The sequence below is a fragment of the Halyomorpha halys genome, unplaced genomic scaffold (assembly GCF_000696795.3).
Source record: "Halyomorpha halys isolate HHAL.00 unplaced genomic scaffold, Hhal_1.1 Scaffold55.1, whole genome shotgun sequence".
Taxonomy (NCBI): Eukaryota; Metazoa; Arthropoda; class Insecta; order Hemiptera; family Pentatomidae; genus Halyomorpha; species Halyomorpha halys.
In genome coordinates this window covers 483950-500100 of record NW_027105793.1, presented here as the reverse complement: position 1 = coordinate 500100, position 16151 = coordinate 483950, and the positions used below count along the sequence as shown (strand labels likewise).

The window sequence follows — 16151 nt, the reverse complement described above, 5'->3', positions numbered from 1 at the left end:
CCCCCCCCAGCAGTTTACGAACAGTCCTCATACACTTATACAGCACAATACAATAACATTTAGAAAAAAAAAATTACAAAAAACTATTTACAATAACCTGTGGACAATAAACATAAGAAAAACAGTCCTCATAAACCTATCTTATACAATAGAATGACATGACAAAAAACAATAAACAAAAACTATTTAAATACAAGAGTAAAATTAAACTTATGCCACTGTTTTAAAAACAAAAAGATATAAAATAAAATATACATAATTAAAAGAATAACATACAAATTTATTAGTACAAAAATTAATTATTCTAGCTCGCAAGAAGTGTTTATAACACATTTTCATGAATCGATAGTAATAATAAAAAAAAAACAACAACAGCAAAACAAAACAAAAAAATACATTTTGTACAATCGTATCCTTCATTGGTAATAAGAGGGCATTCCAGCCTCTATGAATTCGGGATTTTTAGCTGTTCAATATGTACTATCCTCCTCTTATTAGGTCTACACTAGCTCTCAATTGTGACAGCATTATGTACCCTTATCAAAACCACCCTGAAGGGACCCTCATATCTCTGCAGTCCCTTTCCTCTATTGGTACACAATTTCCTGTAGATTATGGTCTTGATTTTGATGTTTCCCATTAGGTAACGCACGCTCACATTTGGTTTCCATTTTTCCTTCTCAATGCTATCTTTGACGACCTTATTCCACAATTTCCTCAGGGCTAAACTATTGTTGATTACTTTTTCCACTCCTGTCACTGCGTTTCTATAGTCTCTATGATGACCATGCAGCCAAAAAGGAATTTCAAAGGGCATAAATCCCATGACAGTATATATAGAATGATTGTACGCTGCGATCGCTCAATTCATCGTGATGTCTTATTCCAATCCCTTTTACAATTGATACACACACAAATGGTCATTGAGAGTGCTATGAAGTCTCTCGATCCCTCCCCAGCTCTTAGGATGCCCTGGCCACTGTTTCATAATGGAACTAATAGTATTAGTAAAAAGTACAAGCCTAATACTTGTACTGGGAGAAGTGAGTTCTATTGCACCATTGAAAAAGTACAAGTAAACATAAGATAAGGTTATGTATTCATAGCATTGGTAGAACACGAAACCGTTTAGCTGTTAATGCGTTCAAAAAACGTTTTAAGAATTAAATTTTCATCATATAGGCATGTTTTTTAAAAAGTAATATGTACTAAAGTAGCAAGTATTAAAGTATCAAGTACGAAAAACACAGTTGTTTCACACATTTCCTGACATTATACTAAAACCATAAAATAGCAGGGAATTCACTAATCTAACAGTAGCTTTAGAAAAAAAAAGTCTTACCCGATTTATAAATGTATTTTTAAGTGGAATAATTGAAAGTATTGAATTGATAAATAATTTAAAATTTTATTAATATCGGATCAATGAAATAATCAAAACTTTTAAGACAAAACAGAAGGATTGTAGATTGCTTTATAATCTTAGTGCAGTACACAATTTCAATATTGGAGGCAAAAGTGACATAATTATCAGAAATGATTAAATCATAATAACACTGAAACTATGAAAATGTTCTCATTGGCTAATGTTAACCAAACTCCACGATTTCATTTTCTGATAAGAAAGTAAAAGCTCTAATACTTTTAGAACCGAAAGTACAAGTTAAATATTTCAAAGTACAAGTCATTCTGTTTCTACAAGTGGTCACTTGTACTATTGTCGGAAATATACACGTATTTGCTAGTACTTTTATTACAAATCTAAGTTCACTTGTAATATCATAGTACAAGTTTACAGTTTATAGAGTTATTAATAGTGTTATGTTTTGGGGTTAATAATAGTGTTAGTGTTGTTAACGTGAGTTTTGTTTTGATTAGTTGTTAAATTAGTTATTTTTTCAAAAAAATGTTGGACGATTTATTGTTCAGTAGTGAAGATGGAATGATAATAATGTTGCTAGAAAGAACAACGTACAGAACCATGCCTTAAAAGAAAAATGTACAGAAACAGGAACAGTGTCAGCTTTGAAATTTCAAGTTGAAATTAATAAAATATGTCGTATGTCATCTACCAATTTTAATTGCTTTCGAAAAATTTACTTAAAGGGGAAGAGGAAACCTAAGATAGTGGTACTGAGTGATCTAAAAAGTGGCAAAAATTGACAAGACGTGAATAACTAATAACAATAATTAAATGTTTGACTAGTTATTCACTAATCTAATGTAAGCTGTTTAATAATAGGCTTGTCTGCTTTTAAAAGGTATTTTGAAGTGGAGAAATTCCGAAATCTCAACACCAAAGAATATAATTGAAAACATTTTATTTTATTATAAGAAAGTACAAACTAATATTATTAAAATTAAAAGTGTTTAATGTATTTACATCTCAATCTCAGTTCGCTTGTAATATAATCTTTCCTTAATATGATGTACCAGTTAACAGTGCATAAGGTTAATAGTTGTGTTATATTTTAGAGTTTATTATAGTGTTAGTGTAAGTTTTGTTTTGTTACTTTTTCAAAAAATGATGGAAGATTTTTTAATTAGTAGTGAAAGTGAAGATGAAGAATTTAATTATAATATTGATTAAGAAAACATTCCTAGATAAAAAGTTTACAGTGAGGAACAATGCCAACTTTGAAGTTATATGAAATGACCCTTTTTTTTACACTGGATACTTTATCACTAGTCTAGTACATAATACTTAAAAAGACTTCTATATGATGAAAATTTAATTTTAAAAACATTTTCTGTTTCCCTTAACATATAAGAGACATTAACAACTAAGTTGTTTCATGCTCTTCCACTGATATGAATATGCAAGCTTCTCCAAATAAAAAGCTCCTCTTATATTGACTTGTACTATTATAATATAAGAAGGTGTTTCTTTAAAGTAGAATGTGCTAGACAAGCAAGTAAATGTTTCAAAAGTGATACAGGACTGCCACTAAATTGGAGTAAGGCCTGGGAGGATATTAAATAGTAGTGCGAGATACATGAGAAGTATAAATTAATCTAACAGAATATATCATCAATAGTATTGTTAAATGTCAATAAAACAGTTTGAATTTCAAGATTATATTTATTAATTAAAACAACAATGCTATTACATTTAAATCTGGTCCTTACTTATTGTGTTATGTGTTTCTTCAAAATATATATAATAAAGTATGAAGCTTTATCAATTGTGTTAAATAGACTTTCCTTATATTTTCATTTATACTTATATTGTTTTATGAATAAACCTCTTTCCTTGATATCTCTTACACTCAGAATGTATTAAAGAGAGGAAAAAAGAAATATAATGTGAGAGTTCTCACCCAGATAAGCTAGTAATTATTTATTTATTCCACTATGCTCCAGTAAAAAACATTCTACACTAGCTATTTTTACCATAAACTCCAGCTACATAAAGATTATCAAATTCAATGGCAATAATGATAGTAGTATCATTTATGTGTGATAATGAGTTGTGTTTTTGTGTAATTTATAGAGGAAAATTACAATAATATATACAGATATACAGGTACAGACATACAAATTACAGTTAATTTAAATTAAACATACCAAAGTACAAATAGAAGAGCAAGCCATACAAATGGAACAAGGGATTTTTCATAACATGCACATGAAGTTAGTAAATTTACTGTGTTATAGGTTTATAAAAAGTATATACCTACATACATACACCTATAACATATGTATATACCTTTCTAATGAAAATCTAAAACCTTACAGAAGGAAGCTAAGTATGATTGAAGGTATAAGAAAGTAAATAAGCAAATAGATGCAGAATAGTTTTTTGTGTTTACCAAATAAGAGTAAACATAAATATGATGGAATGATAATAACTAAAGAACCAAATAAAATTATTAAAAACCCTTAGAAACAAGTAATATAAGAAAGATACATTATGTAACAAAAAGTTACAGTTCATATACAAAACTATAATAAATAATATACAAAGATGAATAGTAATAATGCAGTATTTCAACTGAAAAATCTGGCACAAACACAACACTGTAAATCAAACAGAAACAGACAATCTTAACGATATGATAACTTTATTTCAATGCAATTCTGAGGTGATGAAGACGTAAAATAACTTGATTCAGTAAAAAAAAATTCAAAAATCCCAATAAAAGTCAATGTCATATAAATGGAACTAAGGACCATCACTGGAACATAAACAAATACACAGAAACTACAAAAGTAACATATCACTGATGATTTAAGATAATTGTATGTATTCTGGATATAAGAAGCCGTAAAACAACTCAACATTAGAAAAGACAGCTCATATGTCACTTATTTTCCCAGTCTAGAAGCCTAATAATGGTAGCAACATCGAATAACCTTCCAATGTTTTCCTTGTACTTTCGAAAGTACAAGCAAAAGACTAATAGTATTAGTTTGTACTTCATTATGAAACAGGCCCCTGGAGTGTTGAGATGCCACACTACTTCTAATGTCTTCATTTACTCCCTGATATGTGCATTATCAAATTATTTTGCATTATGTGCATTATTTTCTGGGCATCTGGTCTTACTCCCTCCTGTGAGATAGTGGTGTGTCCAAGGAAAGTTATTCAGGCTTAATCCATTACTGACTTCTCTTATGAAAGCTTTAAGCCGAACACCCTTATCAGCTGGAATACGCTCATCAAATGTTGCACGTGTTCCATTTTGGACTTACTGAATACCAGCAGGTCATCCATGTACACCTGGCATAGGGATTCATCCAATCCTCTCAGAAACTCGTCCATGAGACTTTGGAATGTTACTGGAGCATTTTTCAAGCCGAAAGACATCCTTGTGAATTCATAGTGGCCCCTCTTGAAAGTAAACACCATCATGTGCTGATCTTTCAGATGCATTTTAATGTGATGGTACCCCGCCTCCAGATTCAGTGTGCTTAGCTTAGCCCTGCTTAATTGATCCAAAATATCCTCAAACCGAGGTATGGGGTACTTCTCGTCTACTGTGTTTTCATTCACCTTGATAGTCGACTACTACTCTGTATTTCTCTCCATTTTCACCTGGCACGCTTTTCTTCCTGACTGCTCATAACGGACTCTTTAAGGAGGATGTGCTGTCCACTAGGATTCCTTGGTCACATAAATTATCTATCTCCTCTCTAATATGTTGCCAAAGTGCTTGCGGGTACTACTTCTTCACATATCTTTTTTTAGTTGAATCTCGTGTACTGTTTTTCCTGTTGCTCCCGATTCATCCTCTTCTCTAAAAAAAAATATCTTCATACTCTTTCATGATTTGGTCTTTCCAGTCTCCTTCCTGATTAATCGCTCCTATCCTTGCTTCACCATCTACTATGAGCTGTTAGCAGACATATCTCTTCTTTCCAATCTTTATGTTCCACTTACCCTCATGATTCTGACCCCATGCACCTATTTTCCCCAGTATGTGCCCATACACCCTATAACCATTTGATAGTCTCGGAACACCTTTCCTACTATATGTACCATTAGATTTTTACCCTTAGCCCACCATTTACTAAGTTCAATTTCTGCCTCCCCTTCTACTCTGCAATGTCCCTCCAGGGTGATTAACTGACATTTACACTCCTGGGCCTGGAGTGTCTTCTTTCCACCAGTCATCCTCTCCAGAGCCTCCCTGCATGCAATAGTATTGGAACTTCCTGAGTCCACCAAGCATCTCACACCTCCTCTCGCTCGTATGATAGGCAGGTTGCCGTGCTCTCCTCTTACACTGTGGCTAATATTAAAGACACTTCTTTCTAGTACATTCCGAGAACATTTCAAACCACCCTCGTATAATTAAGTATATTTAAACCAACAGGACAAAATAAGGAGGAATGTTGAAGAAACCTATCACAAACAAGCAGATGTCACCTCTTAAGTATAAAAGGAACTATTAGGTATTAGTCAGACAAACAGAACGTAGATTCAAATTTTATAAACCTAAAATCATATACCAGGAAAAAAAATTTCAAAAGAAATGTTCACTGAACAAATATATAAGAATTTGGACTATCAACAAAAATCAGATGCACAAAATTGAAATTTGTGGTACTCCTATCTCATAAGCACATAAGACACAATTTGAAACACAATAAAATATATAAATGAAATGCAAAATAAAAACTCACATTTTTCATGTCACTCAAACCCAGTTCTACAACAAACCTTATAAATCCTATTAATATCGTAATATAGAACACATAATTTAAAAAAAAAAATTGTTAAGTAATACTTCTATTTATAAATATTAATTTATATTCTGTACATTTTAGTGTTTAACAATAATTATTAGTTAAAAAAATTATTTTTTCTAAAAAACTTCTTTTTCACTGAACAGTATGACTATGCGAACAATAAATCATAAAACATCGCCTCAATATAGTTATTTTATTAATAACTGATCCTCAGTAATCTCAAAAATATATATCATTAACAGACACAAAAAAGTTATCAATAAATAAATAAATATATGTGTAAACACATTCACTCTAAGATATTTTAAAATTTACAGAAGATAACATAACAATAAGAAAGGCTAAATTCAAACAGTTGGTCAGCAGAAAACACAAATAACTTACAGCCAAAAATGTACTTTTAGGGCCATAAAAATAATTAAAAAGATTGAAGTATGAGCAAAAGGGAAAAGTAAATTAAAACAATAGATAGCAGAAAAGATTATATTTAAAACAGCTGATAAACAAACACAGAAAAACAGTGGAACATAAACACCACAAATAAAATAAATATAAAACCTCTCAACAATATTTCTGGTTTTGCTGACAAGCCATTATGAATGTAATGACTAATTTGTTCATTTGTGATATTTGGAAAATTTAAGGCTTTTCGGAAATCTTTTTTGGGGGATTTTGCTATTATAAATAATTAGTATTTATAACATAACTTACTTGAGGATCAATATAGATGTAATTTTCCCATTCATAAAAACTAGCTTCTTGAAAAATTCTGGCACAGTATGCTGTAAGCCAAACACTAGGTGAAGAATGATTCCTAAAAACATAATTCATTAAGAATTAAAAAAAAAAACGAATAAATAAGAAAGGAAATCCAAAGCAATATAACAAATGAAATTAATATTATTAATTTGTATTATAAATAAGACAGTTATAAATATAAAGGAACAAAAAATACTGAGATTTTAAAAAAAATGAAACTTAAAATAAGTCTCAATACATAATAAAAAAGTACTTGTATGATGGATTTTAATAAGAGGACAAGAATCCATGATCATAGGGAGACCATTTTGACATGTATGACTGAAAAGTAAAGTTAATTATACTTTTTAATGTAATTAAGTAATTAATTGTTTTAATGTTTTTAAATGAAGTGTTTTGAACTCTGCAGTTGCCTGTCCCAAGCTAGGATAAAAAAAGAAGGGAGGAGTAACAACTTCGTTAAAAAACTGAGGTTCAACTGGCCCGGCTGATAGCACCTAGTAAGGGTCCCTTCCTAGGGATATAGGACTGGTCATCCAGATTGGGGGGTTGAGCAGGTCAGCTACTCCTCTGTCAAACCAATTTTTTTTGGCTGTGAAAGATAAAGATGTCCTCGGATAACAAGAGCTTGGCAGACTCTTGCGTAAGACAGAGAGAAATGGAGACAATTCTTGATGTGGGGAAGACCCGTACCAGGTTTTAGTGCATGTGATGAATGATGATGTATGTAATTTTTGTATTTTCATTGTAATTTTAAATTTAGATTGGTATAGTTGATAATATTAAAAGTCATATTTTTGGTAGATTTTTTTCCTTCAGAATGGATGCAATAGCAGTCACACATTTTGAAATGTAATCTGTCACTAATCTAACTTTTTCAAAAGGTAATTTATTTATTGCTATATATGTTAGTTTATGTATTTAAACATATGTTATAGCTTCAATAAGCATATAGAAAGATAAAAGGCATTATTACCAATCAGTTCTGAAAAAACTAAAAGACCCGTCTTCATTCATGAACGATAATGCTTTTTGATATCCAATGTTCATATGGTAAAATGAATATTTTTCAAGGGTTCTGTTCCTTTGATTAATCAGTCTCATAAAAATAGTAGTATACATATTAGCAGCAAAGCTAAAAATTGTTTGTTCAGCACAATCCTGAAAAAAAAAAAAAATTGAAACCATACATAACGATACACATATATAAATATAATTCAATTCAATGAGACTGATCAAGATAGTTTTTAAGAGCTAAAGTTCAAATATTCAATTAAATTCTTACAGCAGGTCTTACTTTATTGCAGTTAGAATAAATAGAGGAACCAATGATCTCATAATGTCATCCAAGCCATTAGGGAAGAAATACAAGAGAAAAAAGAGAAGAAACAGGAAAAACATATGAGTGAAGAAAGAGTATTAAGATAGAAGAAATAGAGAATCTGAAAACTGCTTAGAATATTCTTCTTTTAGTGAGGACATAAAACCAAGATTTGTATCATCAATAACATAAAAGACTTAATATGAATTGAACCGCCTAAAACAAAATAGGCTGACAAAAGTTATTTTAAAAAATCAATTAATGGATTATATCCCATGACAATAAAAATCTCACTTAGGTCATGATTTTAAGTGATATTCACACCAAATATTCCTGAGCAATGATTTATAAGAAGTGAAAGTGAAAGAAGAGGTAAGGTAATTCCATTCATATAAACAATTTATTTACTATCTTGCAGTACTTTCAATAACATTTATAGTCAACAAAATTCCTGTTGCTGTAAAGGATTTTATTTTAACATGTTAAATGGAAAAACTCCTGTTAAATGGTGAAATAATCTTCCTTTGCCTTGTTAAAACGATATAACATACAACATAGTTGAGAGTCTGTTACTGGGTCTGTTAAGTGGAGAATGACGTCACACAACATACCAGCTGAGCTTGTCACCGTTTTATTTGTTGTTGTATTAGGTTACTTCCTCGTGGTTTTTGTTTTGATTGTGTTAGTACTGTTTTGGATGTTTTTATAACTAATAAAGCAATGGATGATAGTAATAATAATGAATCAAAACATAGAATTAAACAATGACATAAAGTTTTTGAAGGAAAGGTTATAAAACAAGTTGTTCAGAAAATCCGCTAGGAGCTCTTATGCATTTAACATTTAACATGACTTTAAATAGGGCTGCTCAAAATGCGATACTTATAACTAGGAATAGGATTTTTATGTTTTCACATATTTTTACCTGACCATGATATCTGTGATTCCTTACTAACTAAAGATGTTTCAAGACATTTCTGGCCAAAAGAATCAATTTTTATTTCACATATTTTTAAATATTTGGCCATTTATTTACATATATTCTTGTAAATCACATATTTTCTGAAATATTTGTTATTTTTAACATATTATTAGGTATTTTGTCCTGAATCACATATTTCCTTAAATTATTTGTTCCATTGTAAATACATTTTTCACAGCCACTACGTAAAATTCAAGAGAACGCAAGAAACTTAAAGGTGAAATTTATCATTTATCATAAATAGTGCGTAAAAATTCAATATCTTCATCTTTGAACACAAATTAAAAGCAGAGGCAATAATAAATTTTCACACAGAATTACATCGAGAATTTCTCAGAATCAATTAAAAAGAGCAATGATCTTATTCTTGTGGTATTTTCCTAGAAAATGTTTGTTTACTCCTCAATCTATTTCTCTGTTTCCCCCCTTCCCATGGTCCCTTCTCATCTTAGTCTTGTTTCACTCCCCAGTCAGCATTTAGAACTTTTCAAGTTAAATTGTTTTTTAACATTATTTTAGCATGCCTAAAATTAAGTCAAAGTCAAAGGATTGCATTTACAAGTACAAAAGTGAGTTTCCCAATGAAACTTTTACGAGTGGAGGAGTTTTATTTTGTATGTGTTGTGACAAGGCTGTGTCAATATCGCAACGCTCTTAGGTCTTACAGCATATAAAAACTACTAAGCACCAGGTGAATCGTGAGAAAAGTATTTTGAGAAGGCAGACTTTCATTCCATCAGTTCTTTCCTCCTCAGATTCCACAGGTAAATACTATGTATTTAGATTTGTGCCGAGCATTTGTCAGGTCAGATATTCCTATCTACAAAATTAGCAATCTGGACTTAAAAACCTTTCTTGAGAAATACACATGTCGAGTAATGCCCAATGAAAGCACTTTAAGAAAAAAATATTTGAAAATTATATACAAGGAGATTTTAACGGAAATTCGGAAAGCAATTTCGGATGGGCCGATTTGGATTTCTGTGGACGAGTCTACGGATATCAAAGGGCCTTATATCACAAACATAATCGTTGGCAGACTAAGTGTTGAGGCACCTTCAAAATCCTATTTGCTGAACTGTGAAATCCTTGAAAAATGTAACCATGAAATGATTGCAAGATGTGTCAACCAATCTATGACTGTTCTTTGGCCTAAAGGCATCACTCATGGTAAAGTTTTGTTGTTTTTGTCAGACGCGGCACCTTACATGAATAAAGCTGGTAATGCCCTTAAAGTTTTTTATCCTATGATAGTTTATTTGACCTGCCTGGCAAACGCATTTCATCGCATTGCTGAAACAGAGTGTGCTCAATTTCCAAATGTAGACAAGCACAGTAAAAAACATTTTATTGAAGGCTCCCAGTCGTATTACTATTTTTAAAGAAACATGCCCTGACTTAGCTTTACCACCGGAACCCAAGATAACAGGATGGGGCACCTGGCTTGATGCATCGCAATATTATTGTTTAAATTTTGAAAAAATTAAAAACATAATATCAAAACTTAATGTTGATGCCACTGCAGTAGAGAAAGCGAACAACTTGTTAAGAATTAACTCAATAAAGACTGATTTGGCTTACAAATGCAAGTGCAAATGTGGTATTTTTATCCAACACAATTACAAAATTAGAAGAAAAGGACCTACCACTGAGACAGAATTTAAAGACTGTGAATGAAGCAATAGAAAGCCTGGAAAATATAGGTGGTAAAAACGGAGAAGTCATAAAGAAAAAAGTACAGGAGGTGCTAAAAAAAAAAATCCAGGATATAAAATCATTTAGTCCATTGGAGCCATTTTCCTCGGAACAAATGATGACACAGTCGCCCTAGTTAAGTATGCACCTATAACATCAGTAGATGTTGAAAGATCTTTTAGCCGGTACAAGTCCATTCTGAGGTCAAACCGACAAAGATTTTTATTTGAAAATTTAAAAATGCATTATTCTGCAATAATTTTGTAACCGACCCTGCTGAATAATTGATTTCTTCCAGTTTTAAATTTTTTTTTTTCTTTTTCTTTTTAATAAGGATTGTTCTTTATTTCCATTTATAATTTGTTCATAATTCATTCTGAGTAATTATTAATCAATTAGTTTAATTACAATTACTAATCAATGTCTTGTTATTGAACAGCTATGTTTTCTTTAAGTACATTTTTTTGTACATATTTTAATATAATTTCTTTAAAATATTATTCATATGATATATAATAAATACATATTTATGTAACTTTTTTTAAGTTATAAAATTACTAAATAATTAGTAATTTATATTGTCAAATAATACAAGATTTATAAATACAATTTTTTAAAAAAAATATTTGACAATTTATTAGCACATATTTATGTACATATTTCGGATTTTTTAGCACATAAAACTCCTATCCCTACTTATAACATTTAACATATCATAAATTATGTGTTATAATGGGTTTTGACAAAAATAAGTAAAAATTGAAATATTATTTTGTTTTTAAATTTATGCAATTTTTTTATCCGAGTGTATCCTGCTAAATGTTTTTGTCTTGTACAGTGATAATCCTAAGCTATAGAATGATAAATAACTGTACACCACACCAATCTATAATAATTTTGATTTAATCCTGTATTCAATTTCGAAAATGGGTTTAATTAAAGAATGATAGAAACATAAGAAGAAAATTCTCATTTAATGGATTTTATTATACAAAAATTTATTTAGTGTTATGGCTGGGACTCTTAATTTTAGTAATGACTCCTAAATATTTCAAAAAAATTTCAAGTGTTTTGTCAAAATTCTATGAAAAGAGTGGGCTACAGTCAATATGAGGATGGACAAATTTTTTAAATCAAAATGAAAGCTGTTAAACTGATACAGATACAGAAGTTATAGAAAGTATACAGCAGCCCAGTGCTCCCTATTTATTTGAAAGTTTTATTAAGAACACTATCTTCAGGCTAAGACTATTCATATGGAACTTTGTTCAGTAATTAGAACCTTTTATCTTAATTAGTATTGATGGTACTACGCTATACATAAAATCTAGGTATGTAGTAGAGATGTTATTAACACACATTTTTCTAATCAGCCACTGATGCATTCTCTCGGAAGAATCATAAAAGGCCCAAAATGATAACAACCACAGATTCCTAAAGAATCACATGAGGAAATAACTTGCTTTCCTTGGTTAGCGTCTCGTCCTACATTCGAAGTTTGTTTTTGTCCCTCCTTTCTCGCGCATCCCCAGAAATTTATGATGATGCATGGATGGCTCGGTTCTCGTCATTACAGCGTTTAATGCAAGTCACAGCGCTCATCCTTCGCCTCGCCGAACATGCCCGTTCTCGATCGAGTCCCTTAAACGGCCCCATTTCAGCAAAAGAATATTCTCAAGCGCTATTGGCCTGCGTCCGTCTTGTACAGCGCACTTCTTTGCCTCCCAACCTGCACTCGTCTTCAGTTCCCAGGGAATACCGGCAACTGAATCCATTTGTTGATGAGGTTGGGCTTGTCAGGGTGGGCGGTAGGATCCGCAACTCCGTGGCACCTCAGGACCAGAAACACCCCTTACTGCTTCCTCACGATCATCATATTACACGCCTCATCATCGATGGCATACATCTCAGGCACTTTCATGCTGGTCCGATTTTGACCCTCTCTTTGTTAAGGAGCCAATTCTGGGTACCAAGAGCGCTGAAAGTCATAAAGAGCAGGACATACCGATGCACGCAGTGCAGAATACAAAGAGCCCAGCCGAAAGTCCCTCTTATGAGTGACCTCCCAAGTTCCAGATTCGAGTGTCACCGACCTTTTCTGCAGGTCGGCATAGATTACGCAGGTCCCCTACTGATAAAGGCGTCCCCGCGCCGGAAGGCTGCTATTGACAAGGCCTACTTCTGCATATTCGTGTCCATGTCCACCAAAGCCATTCACTTGGAATTAGTTTCATCTCTGACCACTGATGCTTTCCTCGCCGCTTTGGACCGTTTCGTTGCCTGAAGGGGCCTGCCTCAATGCATACATTCCGACAACGGTACCAATTTTGTTGGAGCCTCCAAATTCTTAAAAGAGTTCAACTCTTTCTTGAGAGGCAATGCCGACCGGTGGGTGGAGCATTTTCTCCAAAAAATGTGGAATGGCGGTTTATCCCACCCCACGCTCCTAACTTCGGAGGATTATGGGAGCCTGGGGTCAAGTTGGTGGATTATGGGAGGCCAGGGTCAAGTCCGTGAAGACCCTCCTACTCACGAGCGTGGTGGGCGGACAGCCCCTGACCTTCGAGGAGCTCAACACTGTGCTGGTGCGAATTGAGGGCACGCTCAATACCAGTCCTCTCTGTCCGATTCAGGACGACTCCAAAGATTTCAATTACTTGTCACCGGGACACTTCTTGATCGGTGCTCCACTGGAGAGCATTCCCCTCGACATAGAGGAATCTCCTCGTCTCAACTTATCCTCCAGGTGGCGTCTGGTGCAACAAAGCGTGTCCCACGTATGGTCTCGTTGGCAACGGGATTACCTACATCAGCTTCAGCAACGAACCAAATGGACTAAAGATCATCCAGGTCCGTCTGTTGGCGATGAAGATTGCTGAGTATCTGATTCGTATGATTGTGAGAGTGCTGAGAATTCATAGTCTTAAATATTATTTGGTAATTTAATGTTACTTTTAACAGGATATAAATTAAAACAAAAGAAATATACTATTTACTTATATGATCTAAATTTTGTTTGTTATAAGCAGTATAAAAGCACTGAACTTCAAACTCCTCGGCCCAGGTTCAAGTCCACCTATGGCAAATAATTATTTATGCTGTATACATGCAACCCTGGGGTTCGCAAACCCTGCTGAACCATACCTAGTCTCTAAAAATTGGCCACTCTTAACTGCAGGAAAAACCTAGTGGTTGAGCATGATTCTGACCATTGAGTAAAAATGTTCACCTATAGTTCCTCAACAAAATCATACTAAAAAAAATAAAAAACCTTACATTATTTTAAGAAGATAATAAATAAAGGATAACTAACTATTAATGAGGAAAACACAATTGGAGGTATTATGTTGAATGAAAATCCTATAAACAAATGGAGCGTCTCTCATACAGCAAGATTCGAACAATGATATTAACCCCGAATATTTAATAACTAAAGAGTTTGCCACAAAATATCAAAGCACTATAACTTTCTGAATGTTTATTACTTTTTATATAGAAAACTTACCAAAATATTAGGATATATCAGTAGGCTCACAATAAAATGGAAGAAACAATCAGAACTTAAAATAGATAAAGATTTTTCTATGACAAGAGAGCCTATAAACATAAGTAGGTGAAATTAAATTACAACATACACACATTTTTCTTTCTTTTTTTTTTTAAAGAAATTTAATAGATAGGACTGGGAACCCATCTGGAGTTCAACCAGACCCACTAGGTTACATGTCCATTTTTATACTTATACTATCATAATTCACACTATAAGCCAGCTATTTATTTTTTCTTTGTTAGATTTATTTCAAACAAGTGTTAATATCACTAGAAAGTTTCATTTCTTAAAAAAAATAATAACTAACTTCACAGTAGGCCAATCATGTACTGTTACATGGCTAAATAATTCACTAAAAATTAAAACTATCCAATCAAAAAACTTACCATTGGTAAATGTAAAAGTGAAGATGCATTTACAGGCATGGTAGGAAATATTGGTCCAACTACATCCCCAACAACAGATACAAAAGCCTTATTGGATCCAAAAATATAGTATCTGTCTTCATCATATGGAATGATAGGCGTATCAGTAACATTAACATGCATATATTGGAATATATAAGCTCTATTGCTCAAATCTAATAAAATAGATTGGTGCCGATACTGGGGAAGTCCATCAGCCTAAAAAAAAAATTATACATACCTATAAAAATGTAGGACAATTTTTGATAAAAATGAGGAAGAAATCAAATAAAAAGAGTAGAAACAATTGATTTTGAGGACACAAGCCATACTAAAAATAAGCAGGATTACAGCATTAATATTACTACATACAGCACATAACAACCCACAAGTGGGTCCAGGATCCCTCCAACATAAATCAAAAGCATTTTAACACTGGCTATTGTCATCCAATTGTTTTCTCTACTTTTCTGGCGTCATTCACAACGCAACCTGACCATCTTAATCTCAGTCTGCCCACTGCTCGACATCCATGCTAGGTCATTAATCAGCATATACCTTCTAGGTAATTTTCAGCTGAAACTCAATTTTATCACAGTTTTGATTTTGATTGAACAGACCACATATTTCACAACTAATCCTGCAGCCATTATTTTCCCTTTTCAAAAACACTAAAATCCTGAGTTTTTTGTCTTCTGCCTCTGAGGTAGACTAGGTTTCTCAATTATAAATAAGCATAGAGGCAATAAGTGTTTTTTTATCAAATAATCTTTGTCCACCAAGCGATTGTTTCATTGGAAATGAGATTTCTGATAAGTAATATATATTGGCAGCAATTATTCTGCTATTTTGACAACAAACCTTAAAAGGTTACTATCTGATAAATCATAGGTTACTGCAATCCCGAGTAGACAAACATTTAAGTTCTGAATAAAAATTTTACTTGCCTGGGTGCTTCTTCTAAAACCAAATACTGTAGAAACCCATTTAACCAGCTCTCCAGATTAACTGGTGGTTAAAAGAAAATAAATAAATAAAATGCTGATAAAACACTCAATTCCGTAAAACAAACAAAAATAACTAACATATAGGGAGATGGTCAGGGTTGCGGTCAAAGGAGAAATAACAATAGTTTTCAACTGTTTATTTTCCAACGTTTCGCCCCACTTTGCAGGGCTTCATCAGGGCTAAAAAGATACAAAATGAAACTATGTTAAGATAAAATGATAGAAATAAAAATACAAA

The 16151-nt window shown here is 32.5% G+C and overlaps 1 protein-coding gene across 1 annotated transcript in view; it reads right to left on the bottom strand.

Annotated features, from left to right (window-relative positions):
* The window catches only part of Mcr (macroglobulin complement-related), an 86382-nt gene that overhangs the window by 12407 nt on the left and 57824 nt on the right, over nt 1-16151 (bottom strand). The window contains exons 19-21 of the mRNA XM_014438335.2: nt 14889-15125; nt 7931-8115; nt 6907-7009 (exon numbers count right to left, since the gene is read on the bottom strand). Coding sequence (XP_014293821.1) covers nt 6907-7009; nt 7931-8115; nt 14889-15125 — 525 coding nt within the window. The remainder of the gene's footprint in view (nt 1-6906; nt 7010-7930; nt 8116-14888; nt 15126-16151) is intronic.